The sequence below is a fragment of the Rhinoderma darwinii genome, chromosome 8 (genome assembly GCF_050947455.1).
Source record: "Rhinoderma darwinii isolate aRhiDar2 chromosome 8, aRhiDar2.hap1, whole genome shotgun sequence".
NCBI lineage: Eukaryota > Metazoa > Chordata > Amphibia > Anura > Rhinodermatidae > Rhinoderma > Rhinoderma darwinii.
The window spans coordinates 68,171,040-68,186,637 of record NC_134694.1 but is presented as its reverse complement, the minus strand read 5'-3'; the positions used below and the strand labels follow the sequence as shown (position 1 = coordinate 68,186,637).

The window sequence follows — 15,598 nt, the reverse complement described above, 5'->3', positions numbered from 1 at the left end:
CTGCGGGTCAGTCAGATTCCGGCGATACCCAATTTATAGCACTTTATGTTTTACAACTTTTGCACAATAAAATTACTTTTGTAAAAAAAAAATTTTTTTTTCTTTCAGCAAGTTGTGAGAACCATAACTTTATTTTTTTGTCGACAGAGCTGTATGAGGGATTGTTTTTTGCGAGACGAGTTATAGTTTTTATAGGTACCATTTTTGGATACATGCGACCTTTTGAGTCATCACTTTATTTAAATTTTTGGCAGGCAAAGTTACCAAAAAAAAAAAAACAGCAATTATGACAATTTAGTTTTTTTTTTACGCCGTTCACTGCGCCGGATAAACAATATTTTTATAGTACAGGTCGTTACGTTCGCAACGATACCAAATATGTATGGCTTTATTATTTTTTTCAATAAAAAATGACTTGAAAAAGGGCGATAGTGTTATTTTATTACTTGAAACTTTTATTGTATTTTTTTTACAACTTTTACACTTTTGTTTTACACTTTTCTTTAGTCCCACTAGGGGACTTGAAGCTAAACCTGTTTGATTGGTGTTCTAATACATTGCACTACCTATGAAGACTTGTTTTATTGGTACCATTTTGGAGTAGATGCGACTTTTTGATCACTTTTTTAATTTAGGATTTTAATTAAGGATTCACAGAAAACAGCAATTTTTCCGTTGTTTTTTTATTTCATTTTTTACGGCGTTCACCGTGCGGGTTAAGTAATGTAATAGATTTATAGTCGGGGTCGTTACGTACGCGGCAATACCGAATATGTGTAACTTAACTTTATTTTGGTTTTTTAATAGTAAAGCAGTTTGTAAGGGGAAAAAGTGTGTTTTTCATTTTTTTTTTTACTTTTTTACTAGTCCCACTTGGGGACTTCACTATGCGATCCTCTGATCGCTATTATAATACACTCCAATACTTTTGTATTGCAGTGTATTACTGCCTGTCCGTTTAAAACGGACAGGCATCTGCTAGGTCATGCCTGCGGCATGATCTAGCAGGCATTCATTACAGGCTGCCATGCGAGACACAGACACTCGGCGATCTTATCGCCGGGTGTCGGTGGGATGAGAGGGAGCTCCCTCCCTCTCCAAAACCACTCAGATGCGGTGCACGCTATTGAGCACCGCATCTGAGGGGTTAAACGTGTGAGATCGATACTAATATCGATCTCACCCGGCAGAGCAGGGACGCCGCCAGCCCTCAGCTGCCTCTGGCAGCTGAGAGCAGGGAGATTTGACAGCTCCCTGCTCTGTTTACTTATTCCGATGCCGCGACGTAAAAAGTCTATTGCATAGGAATAAGGCCCATTCGTGACCGACGTAAAAAGACTATGGGCCGGTCACGAACGGGTTAAGGCCTCCTTCACACAGGGTTTTTGATCAGGATTTTAAAGTGAATGAAAATGTTTTACAAGTGTTTTAAAGGTGTCTTTTTTTTTTTGTGTGTAATTATGTAAATGTTTTTTGTGGAATTTCTGAAGTCCTATAGAGAAGCTAATGGGGAAAAACAGCACAAACAAAAAACACCATAACTAGAACGTGCAGTTTAAGAAAAAAACAAACAAAAACAAAAAACACACCACTGACCCCAAAACCGCTAAAAACCAAAATGCCGTGTATGTAGGTTCTTATATTTTACCAGACCTTAAAGAGGCTCTGTCACCAGATTTTGCAACCCCTATCTGCTATTGCAGCAGATCGGCCCTGCAATGTAGATTACAGTAACGTTTTTATTTTTAAAAAACGAGCATTTTTGGCCAAGTTATGACCATTTTTGTATTTATGCAAATGAGGCTTGCAAAAGTCCAACTGGGCGTGTATTATGTGCGTACATCGGGGCGTGTTTACTTCTTTTACTAGCTGGGCGTTCTGACGAGAAGTATCATCCACTTCTCTTCAGAACGCCCAGCTTCTGGCAGTGCAGACACACAGCGTGTTCGAGAGATCACGCTGTGACGTCACTCACTTCCTGCCCCAGGTCCTGCATTGTGTCGGCCACATCGGCAGCAGAGGCTACAGTTCATTCTGCAGCAGCATCGGCGTTTGCAGGTAAGTCGATGTAGCTACTTACCTGCAAACGCTGATGCTGATGCAGAATGAACTGTAGCCTCTGGTGCCGATGTGTCCTCGCTCGTCTGACACGATGCAGGACCTGTGAGTGACGTCACAGCGTGATCTCTCGAGAACACGCTGTGTGTCTGCACTTCCAGAAGCTGGGCGTTCTGAAGAGAAGTGGATGATACTTGTTGTCAGAACGCCCAGCTAGTAAAAAGTAGTAAAAACGCCCCGATGTAACGAACACAATACATGCCCAGTTGGACTTTTACTTTAAACACACCCAGTTGTACTTTTGCAAGCCTCATTTGCATAAATACGAAAATGGTCATAACTTGGCCAAAAAAGCTCGTTTTTTAAAAATAAAAACGTTACTGTAATCTACATTGCAGCGCCTATCTGCTGCAATAGCAGATAGGGGTTACAAAATCTGGTGACAGAGCCTCTTTAAAGTAACATCTTTCTGCAGCAGGTTTCCCCCCCCCCCCCTCACATACGGTGGTGGTAGTGGGGGCTGACAGAAGCAAACCATGAAAAATGGCAACAATTTGAGTAATGTGAGTCAAGTGCGTAAGCGTGTGTGAGCAAGTGGTAACTGAAGAAAAAAAGTCCCCTGTCTATTCTTCCCAAAGGAGTAGAGCTTACGCGTAACTGTCCCAATCAATCCTGGTATGAAAAACAACTATAGCGTCAGCCCATGCAAATCTTACATACAAGATAAATGATGCATTAATAAAAGAATTTTAAACAGAATTGTACTATGAACAGGTTGGATAGAATAAATAAGAATAGTACATTTTAGTCTTTATTTGCAAAACTGCTTTCCACAAAGCTGCCTATTAACATAGGGCTAATAGAAACGCAAGAAGGATCTAGTGCTCTGGAAGAATGCACTTAATTCTTAGATGTGGAAACTTACAGGCAATAGTGACATCAGCAGGATAAAGGATGACATTACAACTAGTAATATAGTGTGGGACAACGAAGAGAATAGAAAGTATACCTGTAGAACAGGTAAATTAACACAGAAAAAGTAAGCTGGGTTCACACTTGGCAGTAAGTTTCCACTGCAGATTTGTTTGCAGATCAGTGGTGAATCTGCAGCAAAATCCGCATAAGATAAGGGTAAGAAACGCTGCAAAAATCAAGCACAAATGCACCATGTAAAGAGCATGCTGTTAATATGAAAATGCGGCGTGTGCAGTGAAATCAGTGAAGTGTTTTTCAATAGCACGGGAATGGGGTTCTGTAAAACCTTATTCATTCGAATTCTACTATACTCTGTTGCGGCGGAACATCCGCAACAATTACGCCACGTGTGAATGCAACCTATAAATCTACAGATGCAATGAAATCCAGTACGTAATGCCTGTGGCAGGTACCTTAGAATCACTGGAGTCCTCTTGGACTTTTATTCTTCTCCTCTTCTTCTTCTGCTTGTAGCTTCGGTGACCCTCCTCCGCTTCCCTCTTTGATGACCTACAAAGCCAAAATGGGCCACAGATATATTTACAGGTTTATCCAGTTTTGCCATAAAAAAATTGATATACACACACGCATTATAACGTATGTACGTGATCAAGAAGTATATTACTTGAGCTGTTCACCTTATAAATCGCCACAATAAAGTTGTTTTGTTTGTTTGCTGAATTTAGTTGAATAAAATATAATTATTTTTTTAAATTGAAACTCTGAAAACCAATTTAATCCTTTAACTGGTAAACACTATAAGCAAAAGTGATCTGATAATACAGGCTTAGAGGCTGTAGGGGACATGCCTTCACTTTATGATCGATGTAGGGCTGGGCAATCAAATTAATTCGCCCTCACGGACTCTCCTGATTCTATTTAACAGAATCGTAGAATCGATTCTGTAGTGACGCCGGCGCGCCGTGCTGCAGGAGGAAGCTCCGCCCCGACGTCTCGTCACTGCCTGGTCCGCCTTGTTCTGTCTCGGCTTCCCCATGGGACTGCTGTTCTGTAATTAACAAAATCATACAGTACGGAACAGCAGTTCCACAGGGAAGCAGGGATTACTAGTACATGGCCACACCGCCCCGGAAGATACCACACCGCTGTAGATAGCACCGATCCTTGTAACTTGTAGATCGTACCGCAATCCCATTTACAGAGCGCGCCACTGTAGATAGCATCCCCTTACAGATCGCACCACCACCCCCTTGTAACGTGTACCCTCCCCCCTTATAGATCGCGCCGTTGTAGCTCCCACTAGGAGCTGAATCCCCGGCCAAAGCTTCGGCAACCTCTGGCCAGTGATTCAGCTCCTAGTGGCAGCTACAGTGGCGCGATCTACAAGGAAGGGGGGTGTGCTCTACAAGGGAGGGGAAAGACGGGCTGGAAATGGATGAGAATTGAGACACTGATGCAAAATGGACATTGATCAGTTTTTAATGGCCATTATTTTTCCACGGTCGTGTGATTGTAGCCTAAATGACTGATGCCAGGAGTCCAGTTCACATGTACCATGATCGGGCTGCGAAATCCGGCTGAGACACGGACCATTTTTCATGGTCCAATCACGATCGTGTGAATCCGACAATGTCGGTGAGAGCTGAGGTGGTGATGGCCAGAGGGGGATGTTAGTGCACGCAGCGCATCATTGATTATAGATTCTGTTAACCGGTTCCCTGCCGGGGAACACAGAAGTTATAATCAATTATATAGACATTTTTCCAATTGTATTTATGATAAAATAAAGTATTTGCTGGTTAAAAGTTGTGAAGTTACGTACAATAATTATAGCAATATATGTTAAAAAGTTATTTATATAAAAGAAAATGTATTAAATTATCTCTTGGTATTATTGTTCAATAAACAGAAAAAAAAGAAAATTGATTAAAATTCAAAATCAACCAAAGAGTGGAAAAAAATAAATAAAATATAGATTTGATTTTTGGGCAAAATCGCCCAGCCCTAGATCGATGGGGGACTGACCTAAGTTTTCCCGCCGCAGCAGCAGTGCTCACGGCCAGCCAACTGTGCAGCGTGAACAACAGAGGGCCTCATTAGAATGGGGCCCTGCTCAAAGAGGATCGGTCACTAGTTTAGTAATGCCCGATCTCCTAGGTAATCAGATAGGCGCTGTCACACTGATAATGCTAGTGAATATTGTGTCCCAAAACATAAAAGTTATGAGCTTTTTTTCTAAATATGCAAATGAGGCTATACTAGACAAGTGGGTGTCAACAGCAGCGATTCTCCTGAGGTGGAGCCTCCTCCCAGCCTCTGTCCTATCAGCATGAAGCTGCTTCACACAGTGTGAGAGAGTGAGGCAGGAAGGGAAGGGGGGATCACTTCAAACAGCCAAGTCTCAGGCCGTGAACCACCTAGAACAGCGGTTCTGTTGGCATATGAAGGACGAGATTCTAATCTTTCATATAGCACCAGTTCTAGTTGTATCACCAGTTGAAAACAGTGTCAGGAATGGAAGCTGTATACTACATGATCAGGCTGTGTTGCTGGGCTGGGAAGAGAACTGTATGATGCGGATTGGACAGCAACATACAGAACACATTACACCGCCCAGAGTGAAAAGAAAGTCACCTCCTATTTGGCAAGTAGAGCCAAATTAGCATATTTTGAAAAATGCACATTTCTTTGCAAATAATAAATATTTTGTGAAAAAAAAATTACACTATTTATCAGCCTCATAGCACCTATTAGATTAGTTAGGCGATAGGGAATTAATAAACTAATGACAGATCCTCTAAGTACCCTTCGCAGCGAGCGGCTGGGGAACCTCTGAAGGGAGAAACAGTTAGGCCTTATTCACACGAACATATGCATTTTGAACGCGCAAAAAAATGCAGCGTTTTGCGCGCGTTGCAGTTCCGTGTGTCATCAGTGAATGGTGCGTGGCTGCGTGATTTTCCCGCATATGCCATCCTTATGACACGCGGTTTTGAGGTTTAGAAAAAGAAATGAAGGAAGTGCTTCCGTGAGCTGCGTGTGATTTTCACGCACCCATTGACTTCAATGGGTGCGTGATGCGCGACAAACGGCCAAGTATAGGACATGTCGTGAGTTTTATGCAGCGGACATGCTGCGTGAAAATCACGGAATGTCTCAACTGCCCCATTAACATAGGTCCGTGCGACGCACGTGATTTTCACGCACGTATCACGGACGTTAAACACGTTTGTGTGAATAAGGCCTTAAAGGGACAACGCACTTGAATTTCCCAGAAACTTCCTAGTGGTCAGTCCATCAGCAGGTGGTTTCATATCTTATGTACCTCATGCAGGATACTAAAATCGTCAGAAGAAAAAAAATGAGCAATTTGCATTCAAGCCACTCTGTTGGTTTATTGGATTACTCCCACTTGTAAAAGGGAGGGATTCCAATCGCATTATTAGGCTGGGATCACACATGCAGATTTTCTGGCAGTTTTTTTTAGCCAAAACAAAGAAAAGGGAAAGACTGATAGGTCTCCTCTTTTTGTATTCACGCCTGTGTTTGGCTATGTGTGATTACAACCTTAATGCAGCAACAGTGCAGGCAACTACACTAACATTGATATGAGGTTTACTTATTACCGATATGTTTACCTATCTGCATATTTTGCTTATACGCTCATAGATTGTAAGCTCCTGTGAGCAGGGCCCTCACCACTATTATTTGAATTGTTAATTTGTTTTGTCACTATGTAATGTCTGATATGGTCTGTACATGCTCCCTCTGAATTGTAAAGTGTTGTGGAATATGTAGGTGCTATAGAAAGATTATTATATTTGCTTTTCATAAATGTGAATATGATGCCAACATAACACGAAGAAAATGACCTTGTTCTGCGGCGCTGATCATCAGATTCACTTTCACTGACTTCCTCGCTAACTCCAGACCCCTCACTTGCAGATTCTGATTCGTCACTGCTCGCTGGGAAAACAAAGTTATAAGAAACTATAGTTATGAAAACATTTAAGAATTAAAACACACTACATTAGGCCAATTTTAATAAGATTCTTAGCAAAAAGTGCAAATAAATATTTGACATTGAATAAAAATATTTAAATCCTGCCTTAATGAGCACACATCAAGTTTATAACCATTTCTCACATTTACATGTTGATTCCCACTTTGTAGCTAAGGGTACGATTACACGGCCCATGTAAACAAATGCCGATCAACAAGACCGCTGGTAGGCCGTCGCTCATTTGCTTCTATCACATGGAGCAATGATTGAATATGTATAGGGACGAGCGCCCATTACTCTGATCGCTCGTCCCTACACAATTTCATCATGTGCTGCCAACAACGAGGATTTTTATTTCTGCATAAAAGAGCAGATCGGCCAATGAACAAGCGTTTGCTCGTTTATTGGCAGATTGTACAGGGCAATGGTGGGGAACGAGGGTTCATCCGATCATTGGCCTGTGTAATAGGGCCTTAAGTGAACAGATTATGCAGTAGCTGAATACTATTTTAGGCTGTTCTCACACATGCCGTTTTTGATGCAGTTTAAGCTAAACACAGGAATGGATACAAACCAAGGTGATAGGAGTCTTTCCTTCACACTTCTTTTTGGATCCACTCGTCTTTGGCTCAAAAAAATGCCACAAAAATATAGTATGTGCACTGCAGTTATCAAACACGAAGATAAATATTTCTTTCACAAAATGGAGTGTACGGAAGCCCTAGTAACGAAGCAATCATTTTGATAGGAAAGAAACTGATGCTATTTCTTTTTGTTACCTGCAGATTTATAACTTGCGTTACTATCCACAAGGATCTTTTGGTGACCTCTCCAGAAAAACTCCAAAACATTATGAAAAATGGCAATGAGAATTTCGTTCTACTAGAGTGTACCTTTAAAATAGCCATTTGCTAGGCATTACTAGAACATCTCAACCAAATCAAGTGTTTTAATTGTGGTTTCTAAAAGGAATGCTGGGCCAAAATCAGATCAGAAATGAAATTCTTGGCAAGAATTCCCAAATGGCGTATTTGTTGCAGATTTCTGGTGAGCATCATGCATGGAAAATCTGGACGGGTTCACAATGCATGTAAATGGGGAACTCAAAATTCCATCCACACATCGGAAAAAATCTGGGAGTAGAATTCGAGAACTGGATTCACACGAGCGTGGCGTTTTTGCGCAGGCAAAAAACGCGGCCTTTGCCTGCGCAAAAGGCACTTAACAATTCCGTGTGTGTCATCAGATAGGATATGCGGATGTGTGCTTTTCGCGCAGCCGCCATCATTGTGACACTCCATTTGGATGTTTGTAAACAGAAAAGCACGTGGTGCTTTTCTGTTTTCATTCATCCTTTTGACTGATGTTGCGCGAATCACACGCATCACACGGAAGTGCTTCCTTGTGGCTTGCGTGATTTTCACGCACCCATTGACTTCAATGGGTGCGTGATGCTTGAAAAACGGCCAAAGAACGGACGTCGTGACGTTTTTTCAGCGGACTCACGCTGAGTAAAAATCACGCACCTGTCTGCACGGCCCCATAGACTAATATAGGTCCGTTGCACGGACATATTTCCCGTTCGTCTGAATAAGCCCTTAGTCGCAGATTTTTAACCCATATCTCACCCTTTGCAATGCTGAGGCATCTGGTTACTAGTTCTTCTTAGTGTGTTTGCCATTTACAATGTTGTCAATCTGGCAGCTATCTAAACAATCACATAAAGAAAAAGGACCGGAAGAGCCGCTTCAGAAGGGAGGGGCGCTTCATAGCCAGTTTTAAAGATACAATAGCGGAGCTACCTTCAGTAGCTTCACCTACTCATTTAACAGAATTGGGTTGATCTGAAGAGTAAACAAAGCCCCCTTTCAGCTGTAGTTTATCAAAAGAAATACCATTCCTTACTAATTCGAATGGTCGCTGTAGTTTTAACAGACTTGTTAAAATATTATGGGCGATGTAACTACAAACAAAAGGAAGTTTTCCAATTGCAAAATCGCTGTAAAGTTCTGGCCACTAGGGGTCTCCTTTCTGTATAACTTGCTGTCCACTTCCGGTTGTCAAGATCTGAAGAAAATCTGTCTCTAGCAGCAGAGGCGCCAAGGAGGATTACATGTCCTTGTAGGCATTGCAGCTCTCCTCTCTCAAGACATCAGATAAGAGGAAGAATTTTACAGTTGGAGCAGCATCTCACTGGACAATGCATGAGCGCGCTCCCCAAGGGAGACGCTATGCATCTTGGGAATGGAAGTTTTAGCACAAACAGTGCTGACAGAACACTGAGGGAAAATACACCCCCCCCCCCCCTAAAACAGAGTGGATACCAAAAAGGAGAGCTATAAAGCCAGAAAATGCGCGGATTTTGTTGGACAGTTAGGAGATCCAAAACAAGTTACAACCGTTTTAGGGCACAAATGCTGTAAGCCAATGCTTTTGCTATTGTTTTGGATGAAATGACAGGTACGCTTTAAAAGCAACCTGTGATTTACCCAACGTCATACTGGATTCATAAATTCCAGGCACTATATTAAATCCCTATCCAGGAATGAAACAAGCCATTGGCTTTATAAAACAATGCAGAGTATCTGAATAGCCCTAAAAGAGAAACAAGTGCCCCTAATATTCAAATGAACAAATAGAGTGAGTTGCACGGGCGATACACAGCAGTAATCCACCTCTCCTGTGAGACTGATAGCAGACCATATAGTTCTCTATCCAACCAGCCAAGCATCAGATCGGCTTCATCCGCTCTGGTTTCTTCTCCAGGTTTTTCAGTCTGCTCCAGTTGTTTCTTTGATAACTCGGTGGATTAAGGTGATCACAATGTAGTTCAGTTTGAAGTCAATATTCTACAGTAAATGCCATTTGGCCGGTTACTACAAACGATGTAATAAAATTTGTAAAGTCTTCCTTTTGAAGAGAGAAAAATAAAAATACTTCCAAACTGTAAATGTATTAAAAGATCTTGAAAATATAGAATTGTATTCTGTCAAGCTACAAATCCTCTCCTAAACCATTACAATCATTGGTAACAAAATGATACATTTAAAAAAAATACCCTTTCTTCTGTTACGACGCTTGCCATCCTTTGAACTCTTGGATTTATTTTTCTTCTCTCCTTTCTCCCCTTCAGATTCTGCTTCACTCAGGGACAGCTTGTGCCGCAGCAAACGATGCCTGTAGCGGGTCTTCTTTGTCGATTCAAAGTCCGAATCAGAGTCCGAGTCCGAGTCAGAGCTTTCTTCATCTAAAACATTAACTCGTTTGATCAGTATAATTGTAAAAGCAGGACATTTGAATTCACATGACATGACATTCATTTCCATTGTCATTACAGAGAAATACAGAACAGTTACCAAGACTCTCAAACAAATTAATTTCTAGCATTAGTCTAACACAGGGGTGGGCAAACTTTTTGACTCGCGGGCCACAATGGGTTCTAAAATTTGACAGAGGGGCCGGGCCAGGAGCATTTGGAGGGAGTGTTTGGGCCGGATATACTAAAGCATTAAATGTAGTGTGTGCAAACCTCATAGCACAGTAAGAACACTACAACCCAATTTATTAACTGTCTTTCAAATGTGAAAAATAGCCCTTATCAGTTAATAAATTTGTCTCAAGGAATATGCAAGATATGGCATTTACATACTATTTCGCAGATACTGGGAGGAGGAAATGTAAATAGATTAAAATAACATACGCACTGTGATTTATCAAGAAAAAAGTTCTGTTGACTCTGTAAATTAGCTGCCAACCTCTGAGCAGTAGCCGCCCGTTCTTGTGTTGACTGCTTGCTAGCATAGTTTGCATGCTTCGTGGCAAAGTGACGGCTGATATTGTACTCTTTGAAAACCGAAGGGCTTAATGGTGACGTGAAACGAAGTGAAAATTAAAGTGAAATAAAGAGAAATACGCGCCACATTAACCCCTTAATGACCGGGCCATTTTGCACGTTAATGACCAAGGATTATTTTTTGGTTTTTCATGGTCGCATTCCAAGAGTCGTAACTCTTTTTTTATTCCGTCGACATAGCCGTATAAGGGCTTGTTTTTTGCGGGACGAGTTGTATTTTGTAATTGTACCATTTTTAGATGCTTACAATATATTGATTAACTTTTATTAACTTTATTTTAGGAGAGAATTGAAAATAAGCAGCTATTCCAGCATTAATTTTCACGTTATAAATTTATGCCCTTTACTATGCAGCATAAATAACATGTTACCTTTATTCTACGGGTCGGCACGATTACGAGGATACCAAATATGTAAAGGTTTTATATGTTTTCCTATGTTTGCACAATAAAAACCCTTTTAGAAAAAAATTACTTGTTTTTGCATCGCCGCGTTCCAAGAGGCGTAATTTTTTTATTTTTCCGTCGATGTGGCCGTACGTGGGCTTGATTTTTGCGGGCCAATGCGTAGTTTTCATTAGTACTATTTTGGGGTACATAGGACTTATAGATTAACTTTTATTTTATTTTTTATGGGGGGAATGGGAGAAAAGAGAGAATTTTGCCGTTGTTTTTTGCGGGTTTTTTGGACGCCGTTCATCCGGCGGTTTAATTAATGTGTTCATTTGATTGGTCAAGTTGTTACGATCGCGGGGATACCATATATGTGTATGTGTGATTTGTTTTGACACTTTTACTGAATAAAACCACTTTTTGGGCAAAAAAAGTAGTTTTATTTGATTTTGACTGTAATTATTTTATTTTTTTTCAACAAACTTTATTTAACTGATTGACATTTTTTTTTTAAGTCCCACCAGGGGACTTCACTATGCGATGTGCCGATCGCATATATAATGCTTTGGTATACTTAGTATACCAAAGCATTATTGCCTGTCAGTGTAAAACTGACAGGCAACCTGTTAGGTCATGCCTCCGGCATCGCCAAACAGGCAGTTGCGGAAGACAGACCTGGGGGTCTTTGTTAGACCCCCGGCTGTCATGGAAACCCGACGGCGACCCGCGATTTGTTTGCGGGGGCGCCGATCGGGTGACAGAGGGAGCTCCCTCCCTCTGTCAAACACATTAGATGCCGCTGTCACTATTGACAGCGGCATTTAATGGGTTAAACTGCCGGAATCGGAGCGCGCTTCGATTCCGGCAGTTGCAGCAGGAGCCAGGCTGTGTATAACAGCCGTGCTCCTGCCGCTGATCGCGTGGGTACACTGGCAGTACCCGCGCCATCACAGGACGGATATATCCGTCCTCCTGCGCGAACTAGCAGCTGCTGAGGACGGATATATCCGTCCTTCGGCGTTAAGGACAACGGTCAATGTGTTTTGAGTGCGCCATCTATTGGGAAAACGTGGGCATTGCAGGGAAAGGGGAAAAAAAAGGAGGTTTTTACTATGATTTGGACAAGTTCGGCGGGCCGGATTAAAAAGCCTAACGGGCCGTATGTGGCCCGCGGGCCGTAGTTTGCCCATGTCTGGTCTAACAGGTATACACTTTGCATCTTCATTCTCACAACCTGAAAGTATCTGCAAGAGGTAAGAATGTATGTATTTACAAATTCAACCAGTTTTAAAGAAAAAAAAATAAATTACAAAAAAATGCAGCGGCCTCTTCATTCTGCTGATTGGGAAGGGTCCAGAAGGTCAGACCGTTTCACAACTCCATGACTCGGATGTTTACTGGCATCTGGTATGCTGAGATTTTTGGTCTCTTCAGTTTTTTATTATACAATGTAGTGCAGTTTACAGCAGCAAACAAAATAGTCACATAACCGAGAAACCGTTCTACACAACCGTTAAGTCTATTAGAAACATTGTCTGTACGGACCCAATCCTTAAGATCATGTGTTACATAGAAATTTATTTATTTACTTGTGCAATATGAACATGAAACTAGTACATCTAAAAACTACAGAACACAAAAATAAAGAGGGAGGCACATAAAGGCATATACTGATGAGTCACTAAAACCTACACCTTAGGCTGACTTCACACGAGCATATTACGTCCGTAATGGACGGAACGTATTTCGGTCGCAAGCTCCGGACCTAACACACTGCAGGGAGCCGGGCTCCTAGCATCAGTTATGTACGATGCTAGAAGTCGGGTAGGGGAAATATGGAGCGGGCTCACGGAGTGAACCAGCTTCATACGATGCCAGTGTCAAGCGCGATCCCGCTAGTTTCACTTGTTAAATGCCTCGGTCAACAGAGACCGCAGCATTTAAATCGTTAGAAAGAGGGGGGCGACCCCCTCTAACAGCTCATCGCACCCCCCGCAACACAATCGCGGGGGGGCGATGGTTGCTATGGCTGCCTGGGGGCCTAATGAACCGCCATCTTTGTGCTCCTAATAAGCGCTGCCTCCGGCAGGGCTTAATAGTTGCCTGTCAGAATCACGATATACTGCAATACATTAGTATTGCAGTATATCGTGCAAGCGATCCAACGATCGCTGGTTGAAGTCCCCTAGGGGGACTAATAAAAAAAAGTAAAAATGAGCTAGTTTTTTTTTTTGTGTAAAAAAAAAAAAAAATGAATTTAAAAATATTAAAAAGTTCAAAGAACCCCCTTTTCCCATTACAGCATAGTAAAAAAATAAACATAATTGGTATCGCCGCATCCGTAAAAGTCTAAACCATTACAATATATCATTATTTAACCTGCACGGTGAAAGCCGTAAAAAAAACAAAAAAAAAAAACTCATTGTAAACGCCAGAATCTCTATTTTTTAGTCACCAAATCTTCCACAAAAAATTAAATAAAAAGTAATCAAACCGTCGCATGTACACCAAAATGGTATTATTAAAAACTACAGCTTATCCCGCAAAAAATAATCCCTCTTAAGCCCCACTTAAATCGACGGAAAAATAAAAAAAAGTTCTGGCTCTCGGAATTTGGCAAAAAAAATCAATTCTTTTTTACACTTTGGTTTTTACTTGTAAAAGTAGTAAAATATAGAAAAAACGATATATTTGGTATCGCCGTAGTCGTATTGACCTAACGAACAATGTTAACATGTTGTTTTAATTGCACAGTAAATTCCGTAAAAAACGGCGCGCAAAAAAACAAGGAGGAATCACAGTTTTTTTCATTTTCTACCCCACAAATAATTTTTTTTACGTTTCCTAGTACATTATATGGCAAAATAAATGGTGCTATGAAAAACTACAACTCGTCCCGCAAAAATCAAGCCCTCATAGGACTATATCAACATAAAAATAAAGACGTTATGGCTTTTGGAAGGTGGGGGGGGGGGAAAACGAAAATGAAAATCTGAAAAAGGGCTGCGGCGGGAAGGGGTTAAAGAGTTAGTATATAAGTGATTACACATGGTTTTAATTTTTTCACAAGTCAGGAAATATTATAAATTAGATTCTAATTTATAACATTTCCATGTGCTGGTCACTAGAGGGAGCAATTCCCAAAATTGCAGCATTGGCAATGTGGTAAAGCAACCTCATTGCTTTACGCTGCAAATTTGGGGTGGACACACTCCTCTAGTGTCCTCACACAATCCCCCCTCCCTTAACCCCTTCCCTCTTTAGCCACTTTTGACCTTCCTGACAGAGCCTAATTTTTCAAATCTGACATGTGTCACTTTATGTGGTAATAACTCCGGAATGCTTTCACCTATACAAGGGATTCTGAGATTGTTTTCTCGTGACACATTGGACTTTATGTTACTGGCAAAATTTGCTCGATATGTTCAGTATTTAATTGTGAAAAACACCAAAAATTAGCGAAAAATTGCAAAAATTAGCATTTTTCTCAATTTAAATGTATCTGCTTGTAAGACAGGCAGTTATACCACACAAAATTGTTGTTAATTAACATCACCCATATGTCTACTTTAGATTGGCATCGTTTTTTAACATCCTTTTATTTTTCTATGACCTCACAAGGCTTAGAACTTTAGCAGCAATTTCTCACATTTTCAAGAAAATTTCAAAAGGCTATTTTTACAGGGGCCAGTTCAGTTGTGAAGCGGCTTTTAGGGCCTTATATATTAGAAACCCCCAAAAAGTCAACCCATTCTAACAACTTCACCCCTCTAAGTTTTCAAAACAGCATTTAGAAAATGTCTTAACCCTTTACACATTTCACAGGAATTAAAGCAAAGTAGAGGTAAAATTTACAAATTTCATATTTTTCTGCAGAAATAAATTTTTAATACAATTTTTTTTATAACACAGAAGATTTTACCAGAGAAATGCAACTCAATATTTGTTGCCCAGTTTCTGCAGTTTTAGGAAATATCCCACATGTGGCCGTAGCGTGCTACTGGAATGAAGCACCGGTCTCAGAAGCAAAGGAGCACCTAGTGGATTTTGGGGCCTTATTTTTGTTAGAATATATTTTAGGCACCATGTCAGGTTTGAAGGGCTCTTGCAGTGACAAAACAGTAAAAATCCCCCAAAAGTGACCCCATCTGGGAAACTAGACACCTCAAGGAAATTATCTAGGGGTGTAGTATTTTGACCGCACAGGTTTTTTACAGAAATTATTGGAAGTAGGCCGTGAAAATTAAAATCAACATTTCTTCAAAGAAAATGTAGGTTTAGCGTTTTTTTTCCTCATTTCCACGAGGACTAAAGGAGAAAAAGCACCGCAAAATTTGTAAAGAAATTTCTCCCGAG

The 15,598-nt window shown here is 40.9% G+C and overlaps 1 protein-coding gene across 1 annotated transcript in view; it reads right to left on the bottom strand.

The window, feature by feature from the left end:
* ATRX (ATRX chromatin remodeler) overlaps positions 1-15,598 on the bottom strand; it is a 224,913-nt gene that overhangs the window by 112,324 nt on the left and 96,991 nt on the right. Inside the window, exons 13-15 of the mRNA XM_075835712.1 lie at positions 10,056-10,244; positions 6,867-6,960; positions 3,447-3,543 (exon numbers count right to left, since the gene is read on the bottom strand). Of these exons, the coding sequence (XP_075691827.1) occupies positions 3,447-3,543; positions 6,867-6,960; positions 10,056-10,244 (380 nt within the window). The remainder of the gene's footprint in view (positions 1-3,446; positions 3,544-6,866; positions 6,961-10,055; positions 10,245-15,598) is intronic.